General features: G+C 41.7%; 2 protein-coding genes across 6 annotated transcripts in view; one reads left to right on the top strand and one right to left on the bottom strand.

Moving 5' to 3' along the window:
- TXNDC16 (thioredoxin domain containing 16) overlaps positions 1-2,319 on the bottom strand; it is a 109,903-nt gene extending 107,584 nt beyond the window's left edge. For 2 of the 5 annotated variants that reach the window (XM_070053661.1, XM_070053663.1), the window contains exon 1: positions 1,975-2,319. The gene's annotated coding sequence lies outside the window, so the exon portion shown is untranslated. The other 3 variants (XM_008269654.4, XM_008269655.4, XM_051822847.2) reach the window with 3 other exon arrangements.
- Positions 2,320-2,530: 211 nt separating this feature from the next.
- GPR137C (G protein-coupled receptor 137C) overlaps positions 2,531-25,678 on the top strand; it is a 70,400-nt gene continuing 47,252 nt past the window's right edge. The window contains exons 1-3 of the mRNA XM_002718247.5: positions 2,531-3,270; positions 23,570-23,613; positions 24,994-25,222. Coding sequence (XP_002718293.1) covers positions 2,824-3,270; positions 23,570-23,613; positions 24,994-25,222 — 720 coding nt within the window. The 5' untranslated portion in view covers positions 2,531-2,823. The remainder of the gene's footprint in view (positions 3,271-23,569; positions 23,614-24,993; positions 25,223-25,678) is intronic.

Below are 25,678 nucleotides of genomic sequence, written 5' to 3'. Positions count from 1 at the left end.
ACGGGTCTTCCTGCGATTTAGAAGACAGGTGCTTTGTCTTTATGTGCTCCTAGGGTAGGGGAAACAGCTGGTGGTCCTCTCTAGCTAAACTAATCCCACCTGGGGACTGGGTCTGAACACAGAAATACGCAGTTCTACTTTCAAATGTCTGCCCCCTCTGACCAACAAGATCAACTCTTGTGCCCTGGGACACATTTAAATCTTAGAGGACTTGCCAGCAAGTGTTTTTAGATCGCTTTCTCCTTTATAGGCCTAAATTTCCCCTGTGATTAAACATAAAATTAATGGCTTGTCCTCTCTGGAAAAAAGAAATTGACAACTTCAACTATTAAATAAATTTTATCAACATCTGTGAGCACAGTTCTCTGGGGGGAAAAACGCATTTCACATTTTCCAACAAATGGGGCATAGAATGTTTACAACGTTCCTGCAAGAACATTCTGCCAAAAATTAGCTTACGTACAGTTTCATGTTGCTACTGCTGACAGACGGCTCACCGAGCCAGCCTCAGATAAAACGTTGAGGGGATCCCCATGGCTTATCAGATGAGCCCCAAAGGATGCAATCAAAGGAGCCAAACACCTCTCTACTTCAGAGCCCCCCTCCAAGTGGCTGAGAAGAAAATACTCTCTGCACCCCCATACTCAGCTCCAAAATGGAAGCAAGGAGGCCATCGAGCTTTGCAAAGGGCAAAGCTGAACAACCAAAGTCCTGAAATCAGTATGAACCCTACCCGGCCGCTGCTTACCCTCACCATGAGCAGGGAAGGTGCGAGAAAACGAAAAACCCTTCAGGAGAAAACCACCCTCCCAACCTGACACTTGCACCTCACTGATTGCGGAACTCATACAAACAGGCTGTGCCCGACAACAGGTGGTGGCCCTGACTTTGACAAGTGTCTAAAATCACTTAATTCTGATTTTATAATTAAATGTTTAAGCACATAACTGCAATTACCTCACTGCAGTCATGAGTGCGCTGTCCCCCTGCTGGAAGAGAACTGTGTACTGCTCCAACAGCACTCTTTAAGAATCCGTAAGGTGGATAAGGATTCCAATCAACAGCTCTTTCTCCAGAGGAAGACTGTGGCACGGGGTCTGTAGTATCCTAATGTGCAATGCACTGCTCAGCTTGCGCAGCCAAACATGTCAGTTGAGGGATCTCCAAGTTTGAAAGCCAGACCTCAGATGGCATACCTGTGTGCCTAGGTGCACACGTAAAGAGAGACTCAGCTGCTCAGGGGAGAGGGAAATACTTTTCTGGGGCAAAGAACTGCTCAGGACTGTGTCTTCGTTGCGCAAGTGGACAGCAGTGTCTTTCATCCTAAGGAGAACACTTCCTCTTAATCTTGCACTACGGCGCTCATTTTATTTCCAAATGCAGAAAAGGCCAACGATGCTCTTTGCTGGGTCAATCCACGTTGGAAGACCCACGTAGTCCTCGCTCATTTACAGCGGTGCCTTACTGTAGCATCTACTTTGTGTCACTCCCAGCCCCAGGAACCGCGCCACCACGTACCATGAACGGGACCAGACTTCGATACCTGCGGAGTGGGAGCTCAGACCATCAGCTCGCCCTGCCAGCATCCGAGATTTTCCCAGGATTTACTCCCAGAGCATCTTCCCAAACTCTCCAAGAACCACCTTTCGCCTGCTCGTGTGCCTTCAAATCCAAGTGATCCTGACACCACTCTTTCTCTTAAGGGGCCCTTTTCGTGGGAAGGGTCCTTTGCTTAGAGTGTGGGTCCCTTCCCCCTGCCCCCTCGGTGGCTTCTTGCCACTTCCCCCCAGAAAGGTCTTAGCGTTGCCTCGCGTTCTTGCAGCGAAAAGGCCATGCCCCCCTAAAGAAGGGCCCAGGCGAGGCCCGGTCCGTCGGCACCCACAGCTCGGCGGCGCGGCGCTGGCCCGAGGAAAGCCGCATCCCTGAGGGCTGACACCACAGCCCTAAGCCTGGAGGACCCACGCTGTCACGCACCTGCCGAGACCTGCGTGCAAGGCACGCGGGCGGGGACGCGCGGGCCACAGTTCCCACCAGCACGCCACGGAGAAGCAGGAGGCGGGGCGAGGCCGGCCGTCCAGGCCACCGGCAACCGAGTCTCCTACCTGGGACCGCGCAGCGCCGCCGCCTTCCCCGCCCGTGGCCACCACCCGCTCGGACTCGTCGGCCTCCAGGGGGCGGGGCGGCGGGGACAGAAGCTCCTCCTTCTCCTCGTGCTCCCTACGAGAAGGGTTCCCCAGCCAATAGGAAGCGCGAGGGGCGGGGAGCGCGCCTCCCCAGGTGACAGCCGACCACCGAGTCCTCCCGCCCGCGCCAGTGGGCCTTGCGCTTGCTGAGCCAATCAATAGCGCGGCTGGGCAGTGAAGGGGAGGGAGAAAACGGGGAGCGAGAACGCCCAATCAGATCTCCCGACCCTCGAGCGACGGTTCCCGCAGCCCGTGGCCTTCCGAGCGCGGCGCCCAGGGGGCGTGCCCGCCTGGGCCAATCGGCGTGAGCCCACGGTGCGGAGCGAGCGCCTCAAATGCTCGGGTTTCTCAGCTGATTGTCTCCAGCCGAGAGTTGTTTTTTGCAGCTACGGAGCCGAGCCGCAGCAGGAGGAGCCGAGACCCCCGGGGAGGGGGTGGGGGGTGCGGAGGCGAGGAGGCGGTGTCAGGGGGCAGCCGCGGCTGCTCTGCGCGGGGCTCCGGGTCCTGTCACGGCGCTTCCTGGGGTCGCAGGCTGGGGTGGGTGGGGGGTAACGGGGCAATCCTTGGCTCCCTCGACGACGGCGGCTCCGAGTCCGGCCCCTTCCTTCCCGCGCTCCCTCGCCCGCCTCGCGGCCCCCTCATGAGGGTGTCCGTGCCGGGCCCGGCGGCCCCCGCCGCCCCCGCGAGCGCCCGCGAGCCCTCGACGCCCGGCGCGGGCGGCGGCGGCGGCGGCGGCGCCGTCGAGGCCGCCTCAGGCGCCGCGGTGCCGGGCTCGGTGCAGTTGGCGCTGAGCGTTCTGCACGCCCTGCTCTACGCCGCGCTCTTCGCCTTTGCCTACCTGCAGCTGTGGCGCCTGCTCCTGTACCGCGAGCGGCGGCTGAGTTACCAGAGCCTCTGCCTCTTCCTCTGCCTGCTCTGGGCAGCGCTCAGGACCACCCTGTTCTCCGCCGCCTTCTCGCTCAGCGGCTCCCTGCCCCTGCTCCGGCCGCCCGCTCACCTGCACTTCTTCCCCCACTGGCTGCTCTACTGCTTCCCCTCCTGTCTCCAGTTCTCCACGCTCTGTCTGCTCAACCTCTACCTGGCGGAGGTAAGGCGGGAGGACGGCGCGCCGGGGGCCCCCCGAGTCCCGCCGAGGACCCCCGTCGGCTGCGGGGTGGGGGGGTGGGGGGGCGAGGCGGGGCGAAGCGGACTCGCAGCCGGCCTGGGGAAACTGAGGCCCGCCGAGAGGGAGCGCCGGTGTTTTTTGTTTGTTTGTTTGTTTTTTTAGCCCCCCGAACTTGACCGTGGTAGACTCGGTTTCGCAGGGGGCTGGGGGACGGCGGGCGTGTGCGTGTGTGTGTGTGTGTGCGTGTGTGTCTGTGTCAACTCACAAAAAGCAAGCCTCAGCCCTTCGTTTGGGGGCCCGGCCCCCCGAAGGGGAGGCGTTGATGGCCCCGGGAAAGTGGCATCGCAAGAAGTGGCAGCCCCGGGAGCTCGGCGGACGCCGGAGCGGGCTGAGGGAGGCTGGATGCTGAGGCAGCCGCGGCTCTGCCGGAGCTGGCCGGCCGCCAGCCATTACGTCACCAGGCAGAGCTGTGCCTCTGCTATTGTTGCTGCGTTTCTTTTATTAGAAGCTTCTATTCCCTCCTGCGGCTCCTTTCCTGTGGCTCCCGAAGCCTCGCACCGAGGCCGTTCGATAGTTGCCGGGCGGGGTTCATCATCAGGATCCACAGCCGGGGCTCGGTGCAGGGACCTCGGGAAAGCCCCTCATGTTGGCCCCGGTTGCTTCGTGCTGTGGTGACGGGTCCCAGCTCCCGGAGCCTAGGCTTCTCTTTCTTTCTTTCTTTCTTGGAGCTAATTAAGAGAGAAAGTACTTGCTTATCCTGTGCCTATTGCAGAAACAAACGTCCAAACTGTGCCGTAACTTGCTTAATAGCTGGCATCTAATCACACCCCCTTTCTCTTCGATGGGTAATCGCTGGTTGGATTGCATTGTTCTGCAGCGCTTAGGTATTTGACCCATTTCAAACAGGTTTGGGATTGCAAGGTTGTCAATCATGTGTATCAGGCTAGTGGTATTTGGAGAAATGCCCTCCAAAAAGTCCCTCTTTCCCTGAAAAGAAAAGCTTGAGAAGCGGAGGAAACAAGGTGACATCATATGCTTAATACTGACTAATATAGAACAATATTGGTCCATGCAGCTAATCCTCTCAAAGGCTTTTGGAGGTGATGAGAATTAACACAGTTCCAAGCAAAAGTAGAAAAATACTTGAGGTATAGTGTTTCTGTTTCTTATGCAAACCACTTATTTGCTCCCTTCATAAACAGGAAATAGAATGAGGGATTTTCTATTCAAACAGCTACATCCTCAAGAAAACTAATATAAGTTTAATCCTTTTCCTTCTCCATCCTTTAGAAACTCAAGCAATATAGTGACAAAAAACCTTGAGAGTAAATAAAAAGCATGGGTACTCTGAAATCAAATAATCATGCCATAGTTACGTCATTTACTGAGGTAGTTGTCTTTTAGTTGTGTAAGGGCTTATAATACTTCTTTGTACTGAAACTATAAAAAAAAAAAAGTATTATTCCTACCACCATTCCTCGTGTTAGTGACTTTTCATCTTGAAGCTTTGCTGTAGCTTTAGATATAGTTAATTTACTTAAAAGTGACTACTAGCATCGCTTATTCCATGAACGTCACGTGGCTTGGTTTTCCCCTATTCGTTAATGACTTTAAAACAAATTATCTTAATCATTAAGTGTTAAATATTTGATGGACAGCCCATAAAGTAGGTAAACACTCTTTACTTATGGTGTAACATACCATCAAAGGACTAGGTAGATGAAATTTTACATACATACACACCCATGTTACCACCACCCAGATTACGATACAAAGCATTTCTAGTGTTCCAGGAGGTTCTTCTGAATCCTCTCCAAGTCAGTACCTCATAACTGAAGGTGAATGCAGAGTGCTTAAATACTATCACAGTAGGGGGGAAAAGCTATATTTAAACTCAAAATTCTAAAAAATAGGCTTCTACAGCATAAAGCATACAGTGTCTAGATTAGGTTTCCAGACTTTGATTGCTAATATTCCAGATTAGTAAGGAAATTTTTTAACCTATAATTCCTACTATTGAATGACTCTGTTGAGTGTGTGATGTGCTTTTTAAAAAAGTAATGAAACTGTTCTAGAAAATACAATTTGGAAAGAAGATGGGCTGAAACTTTTATCTTTTATTGTCTGCTAACAATGATGTGGGTTGTTCTTTATAATCTTCCAATTTTAGAACATAATTGTCATTAAATGAAAATTTTTGAACTGTTTGGGAAATTTGTTTACAAAACAGGTGTATTAACCAGAAATCACTTCCCTGTTCATTAGAGAACATCCACAAGAATCCATTTAAGAGTACTTGACTTCAAATTTTATCAGTTCTGGATAACTGGAAGTATACTTCTCAACGATTACTGTTTTTCTAAGTGAGTTTTTCACATTATAGCAGAAAAGAAGGGAAAGTCTGACTAACAAAATTATTTTTTTAGCCAAAAGCCCTTGTATTTGTTTTTATATTTGGGCTTCTTGATTACCAAATCATTCTCCCTTCACTATTGTCGCAAATACCAATTCAGTTTTACTTTTGGCTTTTATAAAATATTTGTTGCATCTATTTATTTCTCACTAATTAAAAACATTCTGATGTTAAGGATTCATTATAAAGAACAATGAATCAATATATAAAGCTGGTAAAATAAGTATTAATACTTTGCACACATTTTGGTCAGTCTTCTAAAACTTCTTGCAAAGTTAAGAATTTCCTAAAGCACTTTTTCTTTTTGATGGCTACAGTTGCATAGAATTAAGAGGAAGTAGCCCTTTCTGAAACAGATTGGCTTTTTTTTTTAAAAGATTTATTTATTTAAATGTCAAAGTTACACAGAAAGAAGGGGAGACAGAAGAGAAATCTTCTAACCCCTGGTTCATTCACTCCCCAGATAGTTGCAACACCCAGGGCTGGGTCAGGCTGAAACCAGGAGCTTCTTCTGGGTCTAGACCCATATGGGTGGCAGGGACCAAAGTACTTGGGCCATCTTCTGCTTTTCCCAGGCCATTAGCAGGAAGCTGGATGGGAAGTGGAACAGCCGGGACACGAACCAAGGCCCATAGAGGATGCTGGCATCCCAGGCAGTGACTTTAACGTGCTGTTCCACAATGCTGGCCCCACAGTTGGGCTTTTCAACCTGTCATATTTAATCTCCTGGAAGCAGATAACTGGGGAGAAAAACATACACTAATATAAAACCCCCGCTGAGCTTATACTGGATCAGGACCAGCAGAAGCATGAACTGTACCTGAGAGAGGTTCACATTTCTATACTTAAACAGAAGACTCATCTTTAAAACAGATTTAATGATAAAAATGATGCTATCTACCATTAGAGCATACAAAAGGATTCACAGTTGATAGTTGACACTGTACTTATCTTAGGAGTATTATGATATATGCCAAAATCAAAGTTCATCTTTGAGGTCCATATTTGTATCTTTCTTGTATTTTTGTAGTATCAATCTCAGTTGCTTAATCACAATAAAGTATAGTAAGTTGATCACAATGCTAAAACCAGGAAATTAAATTTAAAATCTGAGCTCTTAAATTCATGGATGCTATTATTATATTTGCTGATGGATATATTCTTCCAAATAGTGATGGTGTTACAAATAATGTACAACTGAGTATACAGGTACATTGGTTTTGTTACATTCTGATTTCCCACAAAGGTATTTCCAATAGAAAGCTTTGGATTAAAAACTTAGTTGATCATAGTTTTATCTCATAGCAGCTGGAGTAATGTTCAGTATGTTACTGAATCAAAATCTGAAAAGGCCCAAATCTTGAAAATATTTAGTCATGTAATACGAGGTTAACTGTTTTGATGAACACTTGAGGTAAATTACTTGCATACTGTCTGGAATCTTTATTTTCTGTCTAAAGGATTTCACATTATAAATGCTAACATTGTCTTAGATTTTATTAGTCTAGTCACAAAGTTAATTTTGGTTACAGCTGGTCTTTGGCTTAACAAGTATTTTATTCAGTTGAGAGACAAAGCTCCCATCCACTGGCCCACTTCCTAAATGCCTAAAGTGGCACCTTACTGGAGTAGGAGCTGAGGAACGGAGTCCGATTCAGCCATTTGGGTGACAGGAACCCAATTACTTGGACCATCACCACTGCTTTCCAGTGTCTGTTAGGAGGAAGCTGAGTCAGGAGCAGAGCTGGCTTTTAAACCCTGGTGCCCCACTGTGGGAGACAAGCATGATAACCAGTGTCTAACTACTAAACCAAATGCCCAACCTGACAAACATTTTCATACCATACCAAATGGCCCATCACCATCAGTGTTCTACTAATTTGTTTTCAACAAATTGTACTAAATAGAAAAGTCTGCAAAACATGAGTCAGTTACTATTTACTAGAAATAGTGGTATAGTTCCATGTTTGACTTTTAACTGTGATTATAAGCTGTTTTGTGTGCATCTGTGAGGCCAGAGTTTGACACATATCTGTGGCAGAGGAAATGATTGTACTGCCTTAAATTTTATGGATAATATTTTCAAAGCACTTTGTAGTGTGGATCTTCACAACCTCAATGAAATTGGTAAAAAAAAGTTATTAAGTGCCATATATAGCTACTACATCTCATGTACAAGACTAGTATAGCCCAGTTGCCATAAGGTCTCATCAAGTAACGTCTTTTTAAAAAGATTTTATTGATTTTAAAGACAGAGTTACGGAGAGAGGAAGAGCCAGAGAGAGAGAGAGAGAGAGAGAGAGAGAGGTTTTCCATGTGCTGGTTCACTCACCAATTGGCCACAAGGGCCAGAGCTGCGCCAATCCGAAGCCAGGAGCTTCTTCCGGGTCTGCCACGTGGGTCAGGGTCCCAAGGACTTGGGCCATCTTCTACTGCTTTCCCAGGCCATAGCAGAGAGCTGGATTGGAAGTGTAGCAGCCAGGATTTGAACTGGTGCCCATATGGGATGCCGGCGCTGCCGGCCAGGGCTTTAACCCACTGTGCCACAGCACCAGCCCCCAAGTGATGTCTTTCTACAACACAAACTTCCTTGGATTATCACTAATTATTCAGTGCTTGTCTGACTTGCTTTGCTATTTCACACAGTTTCAAATCTTTGCTGCTTTTCCCCCCTCATCCTCAGCAGATGACCCTCACTTCTAGGTTAAAGATGCATGAACCAGAACCATCTTACCAAAAATTCAGAAAAATCCTTAACCTTGCTGCAGAGAGTAGTTAATCTTTTCTATGTATGACAGACTAATAAGTAAGGAAGTTCCTCAAGGCGCAAAACCACACACACACACACGAATGCAGAGTGATGAAATTCCACATCAGTGTTGGTCTTGAGGGTGAGGGTAGTTATCAGCAACTTCCTGCTAGCCCACATCCCAGGTTTTAATTTTATATGCTGGAAGTGTAGGATACTTAGGGCTAATTAGAGACTTCATCCTGCCAGAACAAGGCCAAAATCAAAGAGTAACATCTTTAATGGATGAACCAAGGAAAAAAGCAGGTCATCAGAAGTTGATACTGGAATTTGTGCGTGTCTCTCTTGACTCTGGATGGAAAAAGTGCAAAATGGGGGAAGAAAAGTCTTCCTTGAGAATTCATAACAAGTTGTCTTATAAAAAACTTAAAAGTTTAGGGTTAAGTGAGGAGACCCATCTTGAAAATGAAAAATTATTCTTGTGCAATAGTAACCTCAAATACTTCTAAGTACCAAGTGTGAGTCAGCTGTAGAGAAATATACTTCAAACTCAGAATCTTGACAGGAATCCATGGAACATGAATTCAAAAGCCACACTAGAGAATCTCACCTACAAATATTGCAGATGTTAGAAATATGTGATGTATACAAGTTGAACATCCCTAATTCAAAAATCTGAAATGATCCAAAATTTGAAACCTTGAGGGTGAGATAAGATTGCACAAGTGGAAAATTCCATACCTGACCTTTGTGATACATGACAGTCAAGACACAGCAAAAAACTACCAGAAACAATAAGTGAGTTTAACAGGTTTGTGGAATATAACTTTATATACTAGCAGAAAACAATTGGAAAGTAAAATATAAAAATTCTATTCACAGTGGTGTCCCCAAATAAAACACTTTGCAAATGTAATAAAAAATGTACTATATCTCGCAATGAAAACTACAAAAGAAAATGAGACATTAAAGGAGTCCTAAGTAGAAAAATACACCCTGGAAGACATTTTTAAGATGTCATTTCTTCTCCACTTTGACCTATATAGTCAATGCAGTGCCTCTTAAAATCTCTGTAGGACTTTATGGTAGCAGTTATCAAGACTATTATATAAGTGTGGGGCTACAAAGAACTTAGAATATCCAAAATAATTTGTAAATTAAAGCTGGAGGACCACACTCCCTTTTTTAAAAAAATTTACTTATTTATTTAAAGAGTTAGGAAGAGGCAGATCTTTGCCCACTGCTTCATTCCCCAAATGGCTGCAACAGATGGAGCTGGGCCCATCTGAAGCCAAGAGCTTCTGGGTCTCCCATGTAGGTAGGAGCGGTCTGAGCATTCAGGCCATGTTCTGCTGCTTTTCCCAGGCACGCTAGCAAGGCACACTGCATCAGAAATGGGGCAGCCAGGGCTCAAACCACTCTCCATATGGGATGCCAAGGTTGCTGCCAGTGGCCTTACCTGCTGTACCACAGTGCTGGCCCCACACTCTGATTTCAAGAGAGCGTAAAGCTACAGTAATCAAGACATGTAATACCAGTGGAAAGTTAGACATATAAATCAATACAGCAGAATGGAGAATCCAGAATTAGAACCACATATATACAGTCAACTAACATTTTACAAAGCTACCAAGGTGATTTAGCAGTTAAAAATTTTGTCAACAAAGGTAATGTAATGGTCGTGGGTGCATTTATGGGGAAGAAGAATGAAGCTGATTCTTATCTCACACCATAGTTTAAAATCTGCTCGATACAGATCATAGATGTAAATGTAAAAGCTAACACTTGTAGAAGGAAATGAGGAAATAGGCCACTTCGCAACTCCCAGAGAAGACAGATTTTGTAGGGGAAAAATATATGAACCATAACTGACAAATGAGACTTTATCAAAACACTTTGGCAAGATATAATGAAAAGGGAAGCCACAGACTGGGAAGAAATAAATGAAATATATATATGGCAGAATGTACATATCCAGAATATATTAACTTTTTCAATTATATAAAATCTAAAAGTGGGCAAAAGATTTGAACAGACGCTTCAGAGAAGATACATATATGGTCAAGAACTACAAGAAATAATGCTCAACAACATTAGTTATTAGGAAAGTGAAGTTTATACCCACAATAAATTATTACTATCAACTATCAAGAATATAATTAAAAAGGCTGAGCATACTAAGAGATGGAACTCATACTTTGATGATTGGATTGTAAGATTTTTACAACCCTTCAGAAAACAGTTTGGCAGTTTTTTAGAAAACAAAGAATAAACCGGTCATAAAACCTATGCCATCGTAGTTTTAGATGTCCACACAGCATCTTGAATGTGAATGTTCATAGTAGCTTTAAATTAAACTCAAATGTCTGTCAAAAGTGAATAGAAGGCTGGCGCCGCGGCTCACTAGGCTAATCCTCCACCTGCGGCGCTGGCACTCCAGGTTCTAGTCCTGGTTTGGGTGCTGGTTCTGTCCCGGTTGCTCCTCTTCCAGTCCAGCTCTCTGCTGTGGCCCGGGAAGGCAGTGGAGGATGGTCCAAGTACTTGGGCCCTGCACCCGCATGGGAGACCAGAAGAAAGCACCTGGCTCCTGGCTTCGGATCGGCGCAGTGTGGCGGCCATTTGTGGGGTGAACCAATGGAAAGAAGACCCTTCTCTCTGTCTTTCTCACTGTCTAACTCTGCCTGTCAAAAAAAAAAAATAGAGAGGCTGTCACTGTGATGTAGAAAGTAAAGCCACCTCCTGCAATGCCAGCACCATGTCCTAGCTGCTCCACTTCTGACCCAATGCCTTGTTAATGTATTGGGAAAAGCAGTGGAAGATGGCCCCTGCCACTTATGTAGGAGACCCAGATGATGCTCCTGTCTTCATCCTGGTCCAGTGCTAGCTGCTGTGGACATCTGGAGAGTGAACCAGCAGATGGAAGACCTCTCTGTCTCTCCCTCCTTCTTTCTGTAACTCTGACTTTGGAAATAAAATGTTTTTTAAAAAGTGGATAAGCAAAAAAATTAGCAAGAATATTACTCTGGCAAAAAAAAAAAAAAAAAAAACCTGAACAACGTAAATCTCTGTGCTGAATGAAAGAAGCTACACAAAAATAAGCTCCCACTAATGTAATTCCATTTATATTGCATTTTAGACAATGCAACCATAGTCAAAAAGTGGATCACTAGTTGCCTAGGGTCTGGGACAGGAGAGATGCACAACAAATTGACAGTATGAAATTTAGTGAGTGGGAAAAAATTCTTTGAATTTTGTGATGATTTCATAGGTTGTAAGTCTTGTAACTTAGAATTGTATGCTTTCAGTACATGCAGTATGTTGTATGAGTTATACCTCAATGAAACTGATTTTAGGAAAAGTACAGGGCTCTATTTGCAATTCACTCAGTGAAAACTAAAGTAGGGGTGAAATGTAAAATGTGCAGCTTTGTGTAATGTAAAGTTTCTTTGGTAGCCTATTTTCCCATTTTTCAAATGATGATGATAGTACCTGCTTTATAAAATTGCTGTGAAGGTTAAGTTACATAATTCATTTCAATGTTTGAAGTGGTACATGGCTTGTGGTGTTGATTGTTAGCTATTAAGTCTCAAGGAATTGTTATTTTGTAGGCTACATTTTCTCACCCATGAAGCTTTAAGTTAAAATTTAGTAACAGAAATAATTTGTTAAAGTTCACTTAGAAATTTTAAAACTGTAATGAAGAAATGTGTAAAGGATGGAAGTGAGATTGAATTTAGAAAATAGAGTGTGCTAATTAAAATATTGCATATCATGACTTGAGTGATGCAGCTACATTGACATGCAGAAGTTTAGAACCTTAAGTGCAAACAGTTTTTTAAAACCTGAAACAACAAGCTAAGTGTCCAATTTATGTTATAAAAGCAATGAGATGAATCCAAAGGAAACAAATGAAAGGAGATGAATGTAAAACATAATAAAATAGAAAACATACAGTAGAATCTTGACAAAGCCAAAAGCTACCCTATGCCATTCATTGGAATCAACAAGTCGTAGGCATTTTTTAGCCCCCACCTATGCTGATCTCTCAGCGGTGACTCCCCATATTCTCCTTAACACTTTTCTGTTGGCTACCACATTGAATAGCACCCCATGTTAGTTTTTTACTGCCTTTCTAGATTCTATCCCAGCTGATCTGCCTCTACCTTGCCTTAACAGGTTAATGTTTCTAAAGATGTAAGCCTAGATGGTCTCTTCTTTCCAAGTGATGACATCCATATTGATGGAATCATGCCACCTAAAAGCAGATGAGTCACACATGTATCCCTGATCCTAACCCTCACGGCTCCATAGAGCTTTGGTTTTCTAGATTCTACACTAGACTGGCATCCCCATAATATCTGAAGCACTCAGATTCTGTGTTTCCCCAACTGAGCTCATCATCTTTCCTTCTCCCTCCCCATCCCATACCTGTTTCCTACAAAACCTGGTTCCCTGCTTTTGTTGCCAACTTAAGTGCCCAATACTGCCATCCATTTATGTTATTTAGGAGTCTGTGAATCATTCTTGATGCTCCTGCTTCCTCATATCTCGCATTCACTCCACCATCAAATCCTGTGACCTTGTAGCATCTCTTAAGTCCATTGCCCATCACAGCACCTTGTTCAGGCTATTGTCATCCCTTGTCCAGTCCATTAGCCTTATGTGTGTACCCTCTGAACCCACAGGTCCCTTCTTCACACTGTTGCCAGAGTTTTCCTTTTTAAACAAAAATCTAATTATAACGGTGCCACCTCCAGATTCCTCTGTTGGGTCTAGTTACTCTCTAGGATAAAGTCTTCTATGTATCGGGAGTTCCATCCTCATCTTGTGCTGTGCTCTTTGTTTCTTGCCCTGCAGAACTAAATGTTCTTTCAGCTCTTGGCTCTTGCCATTTCCTGCCTGTCACAAAGCCTTTCCATATTCTGTTCCTACTGCTTGGAATGTTCCTTCCTCCTGCTTTGATTAATTAACTCTTAATTCCAGAGTGACACATCTTCGGCTACCCTCCATCCCACTATCCAAGTAGATCAGATTCCCAAATTATAGACTAGCAGAGCATTATGCTTCTTGCCTTCATGTCCTTGTGAAATTACCATTTTATATTTGTAGGATTTCTTTATGAGAGCTTACTAGACTGTAAACACTGTAGGAGTAGGAACCAAGTGTCTTCTGGCTGTATCACTGGTATCCAATGTATTAGATATTCAATAAATATTTACTGAATGAATGAAGTTTTTTGACTATATCCCAAATATCAAGGGAGGAAAGAGACCCTGAATAATTAATTTTATAACAGAACATTATCTACCCTACTTTCTTTTCCTATTTATCTGCCTGTTCCTCTCAAGAAAAACCTGCTTGCTTTAAACAAATGTCCTGAACTCAAATGCCTACAGGGGCCTAACATTGTTACCTGAGAGGTAATAGGGAGAAGTGGTGACTGTAGTGAAGCAGTACATATCTAAAGAGGACAGCTACATTAATTCAATTCAGCTGTAAGATGACTTTGCCAAATCATGAGAATTTTCAGTACAAAATGAGAAATCTTTTTAAACAATGACAAGTGCAAGTATTATTAAAAATAAAACTGGAGAAGTGATGCAAAACATTGTTGTGTATAAATGCAACCCATGATCTGATTTATACTGCTGTCTTCTTAAGCATTACTTTCCTTTAAGTAATAAAACATGCAAATAAAATCTTGTCTTCATAATTTCCATAAGACAAAACAATTACATTTAATGCCTGTCAACAGTAGTTAAGATAACCTCTGAGTGATGTATCCTTATGGAAAAATTAAGGTGCTGTAGGTCTGACCAAATGTGAAAAAAGTACCATGCATCATAGGATATATCACCAATGTCTGCCTTCCTTTGTTTTACTATATACTACTGTAGGTCAGTCACTGTTTTACATTTCTTTTGAAGGAAATTTTGCATGCACTTCAGCACCTAACATTGTTGTGTATGTGATCAATGCTTAATGACTTAAATGATTAAGCTAATTAGTGGTAAAGTAAGGAGATGTAAAAGAAATATTTCTTTTTTCTTCCCAAAGTCACAATCTTTAACTTAACATGGAACTTTTCATCTAATTTGTTTAAAATAAAGACAAACTTTTTAAAGGTTTGTTTATTATTTAATTGAAAGGCAGAGTTATGAGAATAAGCGAGTGCACTCACAAAAGTGAGCTTCCTCGAGTGTTTTACTCCCCAAATGGCCCAGAGCTGGGCCGATCCAAAGTCAGGAGCCAGGAGCTCCTTCTGGGTCTCCCATGTGGGTGCAAGCACTTTGGCCATCTTCCTCAGAAGTAGAGCAGCCAGGACTCGAACCGGTGCCCATATGGGATGCTGGCACCACAGACAGCAGCTGTACCCGCTATGCCACAGCATAAGTCAAACTTAAAAATTAAGTATCCTTGCAGTCTTATTAAGTATATTAAGGAATATGTTTAAGGTGATAGAATCCAGCAATAACCCTGCACTAAAAGCCCGGGGACCTAAATTCTAGTCCAAGTTCTGCTCTATAGGATTAATTGAAATTGCTGTGTCACTACTTTTTGAAGACAGTGGTTCAATTTGCAAAATGGCCTCCATGATATCCAAGACCCCTTTAATTCTTTATAACGGTTTGACACTAATAAAGCCATCTGGAATTTGGTAATTAAAAAAAAAAAAACTTTGTTTTACATAGTTCTGAAATCTAATGCGCTGAATTTTATCTTTGAGATATGGGAGTTATTAAAGATATACATGTTAAAACTAATCAAAGTTCAGTGTGTTTAGAGCATGAAGATCATCTGCTTTCTAAAATAAGATGCAATTGAATATTTCAAATCCCTGTGAACCCACTTTTTATAATAATTCAATTACAGCTGCCGTCTTTCATTGCTTATTAATCATACTCTGTTTTTCCAGCCTTCAGTCTCTCAGTGAAAGTGCTTAATCAATGTTTTCTTAAAGTTCTGTGCTCTTTCTTTAGCTAATTTCTTTTAAAGATTAATTTTATTTCTTTGAAAGGCGGAAGTTTCAAAGAGAGGGAGAGCTCTTTCATCCTCTGGTTCACTCCCCAGATGACCACAATATTTTTGCCAGTAAATTTGCTATTTTAAATTTAAAAAGTAGAAAAATTAACTGGACAATAATAAATTCTATATAAAATCCTCTGTTCTTTAGGTATTTCAGTACCTACCATCTTCCATGCAACATGGTATACATGCTATAGGGAAGATAAATGATACACTGCTCCGGAATAAACCTTATGTCTCCGTCCTTTCAGGGAACCTTACAAAGTACCATAAACTAGAGAGCTCTTCAGCTACAAAAACTGTTTCTCACCATCCTGGAGGCTGCAAAGTCCAAGATGAAGGTGTAGCTCATTTGGTGCCAGGGCCTACTTTCTGGTTCACAGACAGTGCCTTTTCCCCATGTCCTCACATGGCGGTAGTGAGGCATCTCCGTGGAGTCTCTCTTATAAGGGTACTAACCAATTCATGAAGGTTCCATCTTAGAAGCTAAGCACCTCCCAAAGGCCCCATCTCTTAACAGGATCACACCAGTATTTCAACATACAAATTTGTGAAGGACAAAAAATACTCATACAGGGACACTATCCTCAAATCCTGGGATACTTGTATTAAATTTACATGAAATAATGTTCACAAAATATATTTGCAGCACTCTCATCTTCCCTTTGAAGAACTAAACAAGACAAAATATAAAAGTCTGCATTTTATTTTAAAATGGAAAGATCACGTAAGAGAAGTTATTTGTGGGTCAAATATTACAAAACAAAATTGAATATGCTAGTAATAATATTCATTGATTCAAAAATCAATATTTTCTAAATTAGGGACTGCGAGTTTGTATATGAGATAAGTGGGTTATATGATGAGAAATATTTGCTATCCATCAACCCTGACAGTTCTTAAGACTTTTTTAAAAAATTTCATTAACATAAAGATAACAGGTATCCTGTATTTTATAGATACAATTCTAAGATAACCATACTTCCAGTTCTCCCTCATTCCTCTCTTTTTTTGCATTTAATTTTTTTCAGTAACTTTTTTTCATTTCATATATACAGTTTTTTTTTTTAAAAAAAGATGTATTTATTTGAAAGGCAGAGGTAGAGAGGTAGAGACAGAGAGAGAGAGGTCTTCCACCCGCTGATTCACTTCCAAATGGCTGCATTGGCCGGAGCTGAGCCGATCCAAAACCAGGAGCTTCTTCTGGGTCTCCCACACCGATGCAGGGGCCCAAGGACTTGGGCCATCCTCTACTGCTTTCCCAGGCCATAGCAGAGAACTGGATGGGAAGTGGAGCAACCAGGACTCCAACCGGCACCCATATGGGATGCTAGCACTTCGGGTTAGAGCTTTAACCCACGGTGCCACAGTGCTGGCCCATATATACAATTTTAAAAGCATAATGATACTTCCCACAATATGCAATCTCCCTCACTCCTAGCCTCCCTACTACTACTACTCTTATTTTTCTTTTAGTTTTTACAATGACATGCTTTCAGTTTTTTTTTTTTTATAATCACAAACTTAACCCTCCACCAAATAATTCAACAAGTAGTAAACAGAAAAACCATTGTTTCTCAAGAGTATAGATGAGGGCTATAAACAATAATCAAATCTCACAATGTCAATTTCACTCATGTACATACAATTTTGTACTCTGTTAATTGTCACAAATCAGGGAAAGCATGATATTTGTGTTTTGGGGACTGGCTTCACTAAGCATAATATCCCTCTTTCAGTGGCCCCTTTATTCAGTTTGTCTAGTATTAAGAAAGATCTAGAAAGATGTGGCCCCTCTGATATAAATTAACGTCAGCAAGTCATTTATATGTATGTTATTTGCTTTCTGAGCATTGAAAATTATGCATAAAGCATGTGCTTATTTTTCATTATCTTCACTATCATAACAAATAATTTTGTTTACTATTTTTGTTATTCAGGATCTTGTCCTATTAGTTATATTCTGTAAAATACTTGGAGTCCATTAGTACCAGATCATTGTTACTAATTTTACTATCATTTATTGATTGAAGCATCTGGGTATAATACGTTCTAACATATTCTGGGAAGCAGAGATGAAATTGACCTTTCGTTCTCTCCTTATCCAGCCCAGCTCCCTCTCAGACACTCATTATCACGTGACTTGTAATTTCAGAGATTACCCCTACACTGTATCTCCTTTCTCTTCTTTATCTGATCCTTTTAAATGCTTTCACTGAAATCTGGGTTTATCCAGATGATACTTGGTGCTTTTTGTGGAAAGAGCAATCAGCCTGTTTTTTTGCTTCTCACTACTACTTAGTGATGTTTGTACCATCATCATCTCTCTGAAATGTGTGCCATCTGATTAGGTCATCATTGGCTGTGATACCTCCACCTTCCTGGATGAATCAGCACTTGAACCCTTCTTGCCTTGTCTCCTGTGATGTATGATCTTTTTCAAAGCCCGTATTGATAACCCATCCAATGTCTCAGTTCAGTTGTTTCTCAGACTTCTGAAACCCTCATTTCTGTTTGAGCCACGCAGTAGCATGCACACATCACGGAACACCCCTTGAGACCTATTTATTCTTCGTGACTACTACCTTGCATTTCCCTTAAATATCTGGAATCCCTCCTTTTTCTGTTTTCCACCTTTCCCCTAAACTTTCATCACTGTTCCTCTCCCGCTTTCCCCACTGCATTCTCCTATTCTAGAAGTCAGAGTGCCAGCCCTTGACTTTGTGCTGTGCTGAACTAGTTCACCCTGCAGAGTAAGTTCTTTCTCTACAATAGTTCTCACATTTTATAGCTCTGAAGTATTACATGAAAAACTCAACCCAGTTATTTGAACTTTTTATAGTTCCATCCATTTTTCTGTTAGATTGTTTCAATTTTAAAATCAAGAAATTTTGCCAGTGGTACATGTCTACTATCAACTGCCCAACTCTGATTGGATCTCCCTGCATATCAATTTCTTTTATAAACCTTCTATTTATGTGTTCAGATGTTTCTCATATTCCAAGTGGTTACACCTAACATTCCTTCCCAGGAGATGACCTTGCCTTTTGCTGTTCTAAGAAAAACAACAACAACAAAAAGACTCCTTCTACTGAATTTTCTCAGCTTTCTCTGTATCATGCACCATGTCCGAATTTCTTTTTTTTTCTTTTTTTTCTTTTTTTTTTTTTTTTTTAGCAAGAAGATTGTGAGGTATACTTTCTGTGAAGAGTCCCACAAGTTTTTCCTAACTGTCTTTTCTTTCTTGTTGACTGAAAAATATGTGTCGTCTTTTTCGGAGCTAACTTATCTCTTCTAGAGACCTCCAGCTTCACCTTCTGCTGTATTTCACACACTCCCACACACTGCAGCACCTCATCAAAGTGCTTATCTTGACATGAATTCACTAACACTTTCTGAAAGCCTACTATGAACCAGGCTTCATGCTAGGCACTGTGGCTAACTCTAAGTTATAGTCTCTCTCCAGAGAGAAAGAAGTTTATAAACAAATGCCACTGAGTATGATTAGTAACGCAAAGATGCAGAGACATTTTTATTTCCCTAAGTGCCTAAGGCGCTTAATCTGACAGTATAAACTATGACACTCCAGTAAAGTCTTGAAGGATGAATTTGAGTTTGTTACATGACCGTGAAAGCACATTCTAGGGGCTGGCGCTGTGGCATAGTGGGTTAAGCTGCCACCTGCAGTGCTGGCATCCCATATGGGCATCAGTTCAACACCCAGCTGCTCCACTTCTGATCCAGCTCTCTGCTATAGCCTGGGAAAGCAGTAGAAGATGGCCCAAGTCCTTGGGCCCTGTACCTGCATGGGAGACCCAGAGGAAGCTCCTGGCTCCTGGCTTCAGATTGGCGTAGCTCCAGCCATTGCAGCCAATTGAGGAGTGAAGCAGCGGATAGAAGATTCTCTCTCTCTCTCTCCACCTCTCCTCTCTCTGTGTAACTCTGACTTTCAAATAAATAAATAAATCTTTTTTTTAAAAAAGCATATTCTATTTAAAGTACAAATACATACAAAGGATTGAAAATGACATTGAACCCTTTATTTAGAGAGTTATAAATATTTCAGAATGACCAGACCAAGAGATTGAAAGTGAGAATAAAAGAATACAAGTATGAGAGGTTGGGGCTAAATAATAAAATGTTTTCCTAGAATAGTAGATATAGGTTTGTTTTCCAAAAAGAAGGGGCTCCATCATAAAAATAATTTATTCCCATAAGAATCATTGATGTTAAAACTAATAAGTAATAACTTGAACAATAAAAGATGTTTACATCAGCTGTAAATATTCATTGCTGTGGAGAAAACAGTTAACAATGGAGAAGTGGGTATTGTGCAGCAGGTTAAACCACAACTTGGGATGCTCACATCGCATGTGGGAGTGCCTGGACTGAGTTCCAGCTTCTTTGCTTCTGATCCAGCCTTCTGCTAATGGGCATGCTGGATAGCCACAAGTGATGGTTCATATATTTCAATCTGTGCCACATCAGAGACCCTGATGGAATTCCTGGATTTTGAGTTCAACCTGGCCAAATCTGGCTGTTTTGGGCATTTAGGAAGTAAACCAGCAGATGGAAGACATTCCCATTCTCTCTCAGTTACTCTGTCTTTCAAATAAATAAACTTAAAAAAAAAAAAAACTGAGAAACTCCTATGCTATTAGATACCACCTTGCCAGCTGATTAAGTTATCACAGTAATGCGACAAATGACTGAACATGTTGAGCTTTTTAATATATTACAATATAATTAATGCACGAAGAAGAAACCAGCAGCATCACTTCTGTGGTACTCCTACCAAAAGGCATGATGTGAGTCTGATCATAGAAAATATCAGATAAACTCAGACTGAGAAGCATTCTATAAGATCTCTGGTCTGTGCTTCTGAAAATTGTGAATATCATGAAAGGCAAAGGAAAGAGAAAGTTTAAAGGAGGTGAAATACACAAATCTATATGTAATGTGTGATCTTGAATTTTTTTCCATAAAGAACATTGTTGGTACAACTGGTAAAATATGAATAAGGTCTGAAATTTACATAATAGTGTCAGTATTCAGTTGTGTCATTTTTGTTTTTTGTACATACGAGAATTTCCTTTTTTTAAGGGTATGTGTATTGAAGTACTTAAGGGTGGAGGAGCACCATGATTTCTTAAATTCAGGTGTAAAACACTAACGTTTATAGCAGCATTATTTACAATGGCCCCAAAGTAGAACCTGCCCAAGTGTCCAATAGCAGGTGCATGGATAAATGAAACATAGTATATGCATGCAATGGAATCTCATTCACCCTTAAAAAGGAAGAACATTCCGACACGTTACAATATGAATGAACCTTGATGACTTTCTGCTAAGGGAGGTCAGTCACAAAAGGACAAACGTGTGAATCTACCTATTTGAGATATCTAGAGTACAGTAGTCAAATTCAAGGAGACTGAAAATAGAATGGTAATTGCCAGAGGCTAAGAGAGGGGCGTGGAAAGTCATCTTTTAATGGTATAGAGTCAGTTGGGAAGGATGAAAATGTTCTGGAGAGTGATGGTTGCACAGCAATGGGAATGTGCTCAGTGCCAAAGAATCATACACTTAACATGGTAAATTTTACATTATGTATGTTGTACCACAATTCTTAAGTAAGTCACATAGATATGGAAATAAAGGAAAAATATAAAATGAACATCTAAAAATTTAGATGGAATTCAGAATAGAAGCAGAGAAACCAATTAAAAGGCTGTTGTAATATCCACTGTGGTCATGAATGGAGCTGAGACTGATAAAAGTGGTATAATTTAGAGGTTGACAGGATAATATTTTGGGGCTAGTGCTGTGGCATGGCAGGTTAAGCTGCCATCTTCAGCGCCAGCATCCCATATGGGTACCAGTTTGGATCCCAGCTGCTCCACTTCCAATCCAGCTCCTTGCTAATGCACCTGGGAAGGCAGCTGAAGATGGCCCAAGTGCTTGGGCCCATGTGGGAGATCTGCAAGAAATTCCTGGTTCCTGGCTTCAGATCGGCCCAGCTTCAGCAATTGCAGCCATGTGATCAGTACAATGGGTAGAAGTCTCTCTCCCCTCCCCCTTTCCCCTCCCCCTCCCCTCTCCCTCCCCCTCTCCCTCTCTTCCTTCCCTTTCTCTCCCCCCTCTCTCTCCTCCCTCCTTTTCTTTCCTTCTCCCTTCCTCCCTCCCCTTCTCCCTTCCTCCTTCCCTCTCCCTCTTCTCCCTCTCTCTCCCTCTCTCCTTCTCCCTCACTCTCTCCCTCACTTTCACTCTCCCTCCCCTTCCCTCTTTCCCCTTCTTTCTCATTCTCTCCCTCCCTCTCCCCCACTCTCCCTTTCTCCCTGTCTCCCTCCCTCCTTCTCACTCTCCCTTTCTCCCCCTTTCTCCCTCTCTCCTTCTCTCCCTCTCTCTCCCTCCCTCTCTCTCTCCCTCTCTTCCTCTCTTTCTCCCTCTTTTTCTCTCCTTCTCTCCCTCTTTATCTCTCCCTCTCTCTAACTTTGCCTTTCAAATAAATAAAGTAAGTAAAAAAGAATAATATTTTAACTCTTCCATTACATCAGGCCTCTGGCAGGTGGTGGTAGTGTTAACCCCAGAACATTACAGCCAAATGCCTGAGCATTCACCTGCCTCATAAGCTGGCTCAAATGTGACATCCTTTGAGAAGTCCTCACTAACTCTGCATGGTTTTTCCCCCCACTTACCCTTCATATCTGACCCCTTTGTGACCCTTAGTGTTTCTGCCTTCCTGGATTTGGTGATAGTATCTTTTGCATTTATATCACATTGTGTCAAATAGATGGTTTGTCTCTTTCTTCCCTACACTGAACTCCTTGAGGGTGGATAGTGTTGTTTATGAATCGATGACAGCTTTTACAGAGTGTGGCATTAATAGATGATCAGTAAATGAATGAAATCAGTAAGTTATCAAGTAACTACACTGTTTTTTTCAAATATTTCTTTTATACTTTCCTCTTTCCAGGTCTCCAAAGTTGATACTCTGTTTCAGTGTTTTAACTAGTCTTTTTATCCTGTAATTTCTCTGCTGTAACCTATTAATGTCAGATGAGTGAAACTGCTTTTTTTGGAGAGCTTTGTGAAAATGTTCAATATCTTCCTTTCTATGGAATAAAGTCCAAGTTCACTAGTAAGGACTTGAGATCTTTCTCACTATGTTTTCAGAATGTACCGTGCTTATTTCGTATTGAACTTACCTACCTGCCTAACTTTATTCAACAAATATTTGAGCACCTGCCATTTGCAAGGACGTTTTTGAAGGAAGTTTGCTAAATTTGATACATGCTTATTTGTGTTCACTTTTAGGCCCTTGGGTCCTTTTACTACATTTCATCATAGGGGAAAATAATCCTTGGAGGTACTCAGCCATTTTCATGCTTAAATGAGAAGTTCTGTTTTAGATCAAAACCTGAATAACAGTGAGGTTTAGGATAGGTGGCTAGCCATCCAGCACAATGTCTGGCTCATAGTAAAAGCTGGATGAATCTTTCAATTGAATTAATTCTGCTTAAATTTTTAAAGGTATAAAGTTAAGTTTAAGAGTAAAACGGGCTGTTGTGGCATACCAAGTTAAGCTGCCACCTGTGACACCAGCATATTCCCTAAGAGCGCCCATCCAAGTCCTGACTGTTGCATCTCATATCCAGCTCCCCGCTAATGTGCCTGACAAAGCAACAGAAGATGACCCAAATACATGGGCCCCTGCCATCCATGTGAGAGTCCCAGATGATGTTCCTGGCTGTCGGCTTCAGCCTGGCCCAGCCCTGGCCATTGTGGCCATTTGAGGAATGAACCAGTAGATAGAAGATCAAAATTCATTCTCTTTCTCTCTCTCCTCTGGTGTGTGTATGTGTGTGTTGATGACAACTTTTCAAATCTTTAAAACAAAAGGCTAAAGTTACTAATTTACTGTTTTAAGTCTTTGGAAAGCTGTACAGTTTTGTGACAGGATAGCTCAGCAGTTAACACTTGAACTTAATTTGCTATCATTATTTATAATTGTATCACTTTAAAGCACAAAGTCAAAGCATATTGAAGACACTGTGTTACATGTGTTTAAAGCTTTCTTTTTATGCCCTCTATAGGTCATATGTAAAGTCAGATGTGCCACTGAACTTGACAGACACAAGTAAGTTCCATGAGTGTCTAATTTTTTATAAAAGTATTTATTAGTTCATTAACATTAGAGCTGAGTATCTAAAAACCATCTAGTTTTTTAAAGAGTAGACTTCTTAAAATAGAAGGAAGTGGTTGTTGAAGGGGCCTTAGCAGTAATACAGGAAATCAAGTGTTAGAGTGCCTCAAATGAAGTAGTTAAGCAGCTGATAGTTCTCTCCATTCAACTGTACTGAACAATACCTTTTTTTAATATATGAAGCTCTGTCACCATTTTTTAAAACTTGCAGTAGCAATGTTGTTTAAAAAACTTGCAGTGGCAATGTCTGTTTTTTAAAAAGACAGTAGCAGGGGGCCAGCATTGTGGCATAGTGGGTTAGGCCACCACCTGCAATGCTAGCATCCCATATGAATGCTGGTTCATGTTCCAGCTGTTCCACTTTGATCCAGCTCCCTGGTAATGTGCTGGGAAAGCAGTGGAAGATGGCCCAGGTATTTGGGCCCGTGCTACCCATGTGTAGAACCCAGAAGAAGGTACTGGCTCCTGGCTTCAGCCCTGGCCTTTATGGCCATCTGGGGAGTGAACCAGTGGATGGAAGACTTCTCTCTCTCTCTCTCTCTCTCTCTCTCTCTCTAACTCTAACTTTCAAATCTTTTAAAAAGTAGCAAATATTGAAGTATAAACTTTTCACAAAATGTCTTTTGTACTAAAAATTTTCAGATTCCTCTGAAATTGTGGTCTTCTTCCTTTTTACTGAAGAGTTTTTATGAGATCTATTTTTTCTTATGGAGATAGGCATTTTATGTCAGAGTTGCTCTGGATGTGTGGTGAATGTGTAGCTTCATAGAGGCTGGGGTATTAAGGAGTGCTTAAAACATCCTATATTATCCTGCTGTTGTTCAGTTAACTTTGAAATCAGCATTTGCTATGGATAATCAGAGTTCATAAGATTGAACAATGTTTAAAAATGTTTCTCTTGCATCTTAATATTGATAATTTTAGTACAATATATGAATTTTCTAAGAAAATTATAAAAGCCTGATAATTCTCAGATTAAAGGGTCAATGAAAATATGCTTGATGGTTATATAAATGAAACATTAAGGGATTATTTGAAATGGTGTTAGAAATAGTCCTGTATTACTCTTCCTGGTAGAGGCAACTGAGTTCAAGTTCTCATGAGGTTATTTCTGAGTTGATGCTTAAAAATCTATGTGATTTTAAAACAGTACAGATAATTCTGAGAGTGTTATATTTGTGTTTAGTGAAATTAAAAACATTTTAAAGTGAAGGAATTTTTTACCTGAAACAGCATACTAATTCAGAGCTAAATTTCTCATTAGTTTTAATTTTATTTGTTTTATAAGTATCTAATACTTTTTTTTTCTTTCAGAATTCTACTGCATCTGGGCTTTATACTGGCAAGCCTTCTCTTTTTAGTAGTGAACTTGACTTGTGCCATGCTAGTCCATGGAGATGTTCCAGAAAATCAGTTGAAATGGACTGTGTTTGTTCGAGCATTAATTAATGATAGCCTGTTTATTATTTGTGCCATCTCTTTAGTTAGTTACATATGCAAAATTACAAAAATGTCATCTGCAAATGTCTACCTCGAATCAAAGGTAAGAATATTTCTTAAATTTGCATTTGAAAATTTGATTTCATATCCTTATCCTGTGAACAATGTTTTAATGGCAAGTTTATATTGCTTTTATGTTGAATTTTTAGAAATAATCTAAATAACAGATACATATTTAAAAATATTTATTTTATTTGAAAGGCAGAGTTACAGAGAGGCTGAGGCAGAAAGAGAGAGAATGAGCAAGCGAGCAGGGTCTTCCATCTGCTAGTTCATTCCTCAGGTGGCCACAATGGCTGGAGCTGTGCCAATCCAAAGCCAGGAGCCTCTTCCAGGTCTCCCACGCATGTGCAGGGGCTCAAGGACTTGGGCCATCTTCTACTGCTTTTCCAGGCTATAGCAGAGAGCTGGATCGGAAGTGGAGCAGCCAGGCCTCAAGCCAGCGCCCATATGGGATGCCAGCACTGCAGGCAGTGGCTTTACCTGCTATGCCTCAACA

The sequence above is a fragment of the Oryctolagus cuniculus genome, chromosome 12 (genome assembly GCF_964237555.1).
Source record: "Oryctolagus cuniculus chromosome 12, mOryCun1.1, whole genome shotgun sequence".
Classification (NCBI taxonomy): domain Eukaryota; kingdom Metazoa; phylum Chordata; class Mammalia; order Lagomorpha; family Leporidae; genus Oryctolagus; species Oryctolagus cuniculus.
The sequence above is the reverse complement of the archived record's forward strand: the minus strand, read 5'-3'. Positions and strand labels throughout refer to the sequence as shown.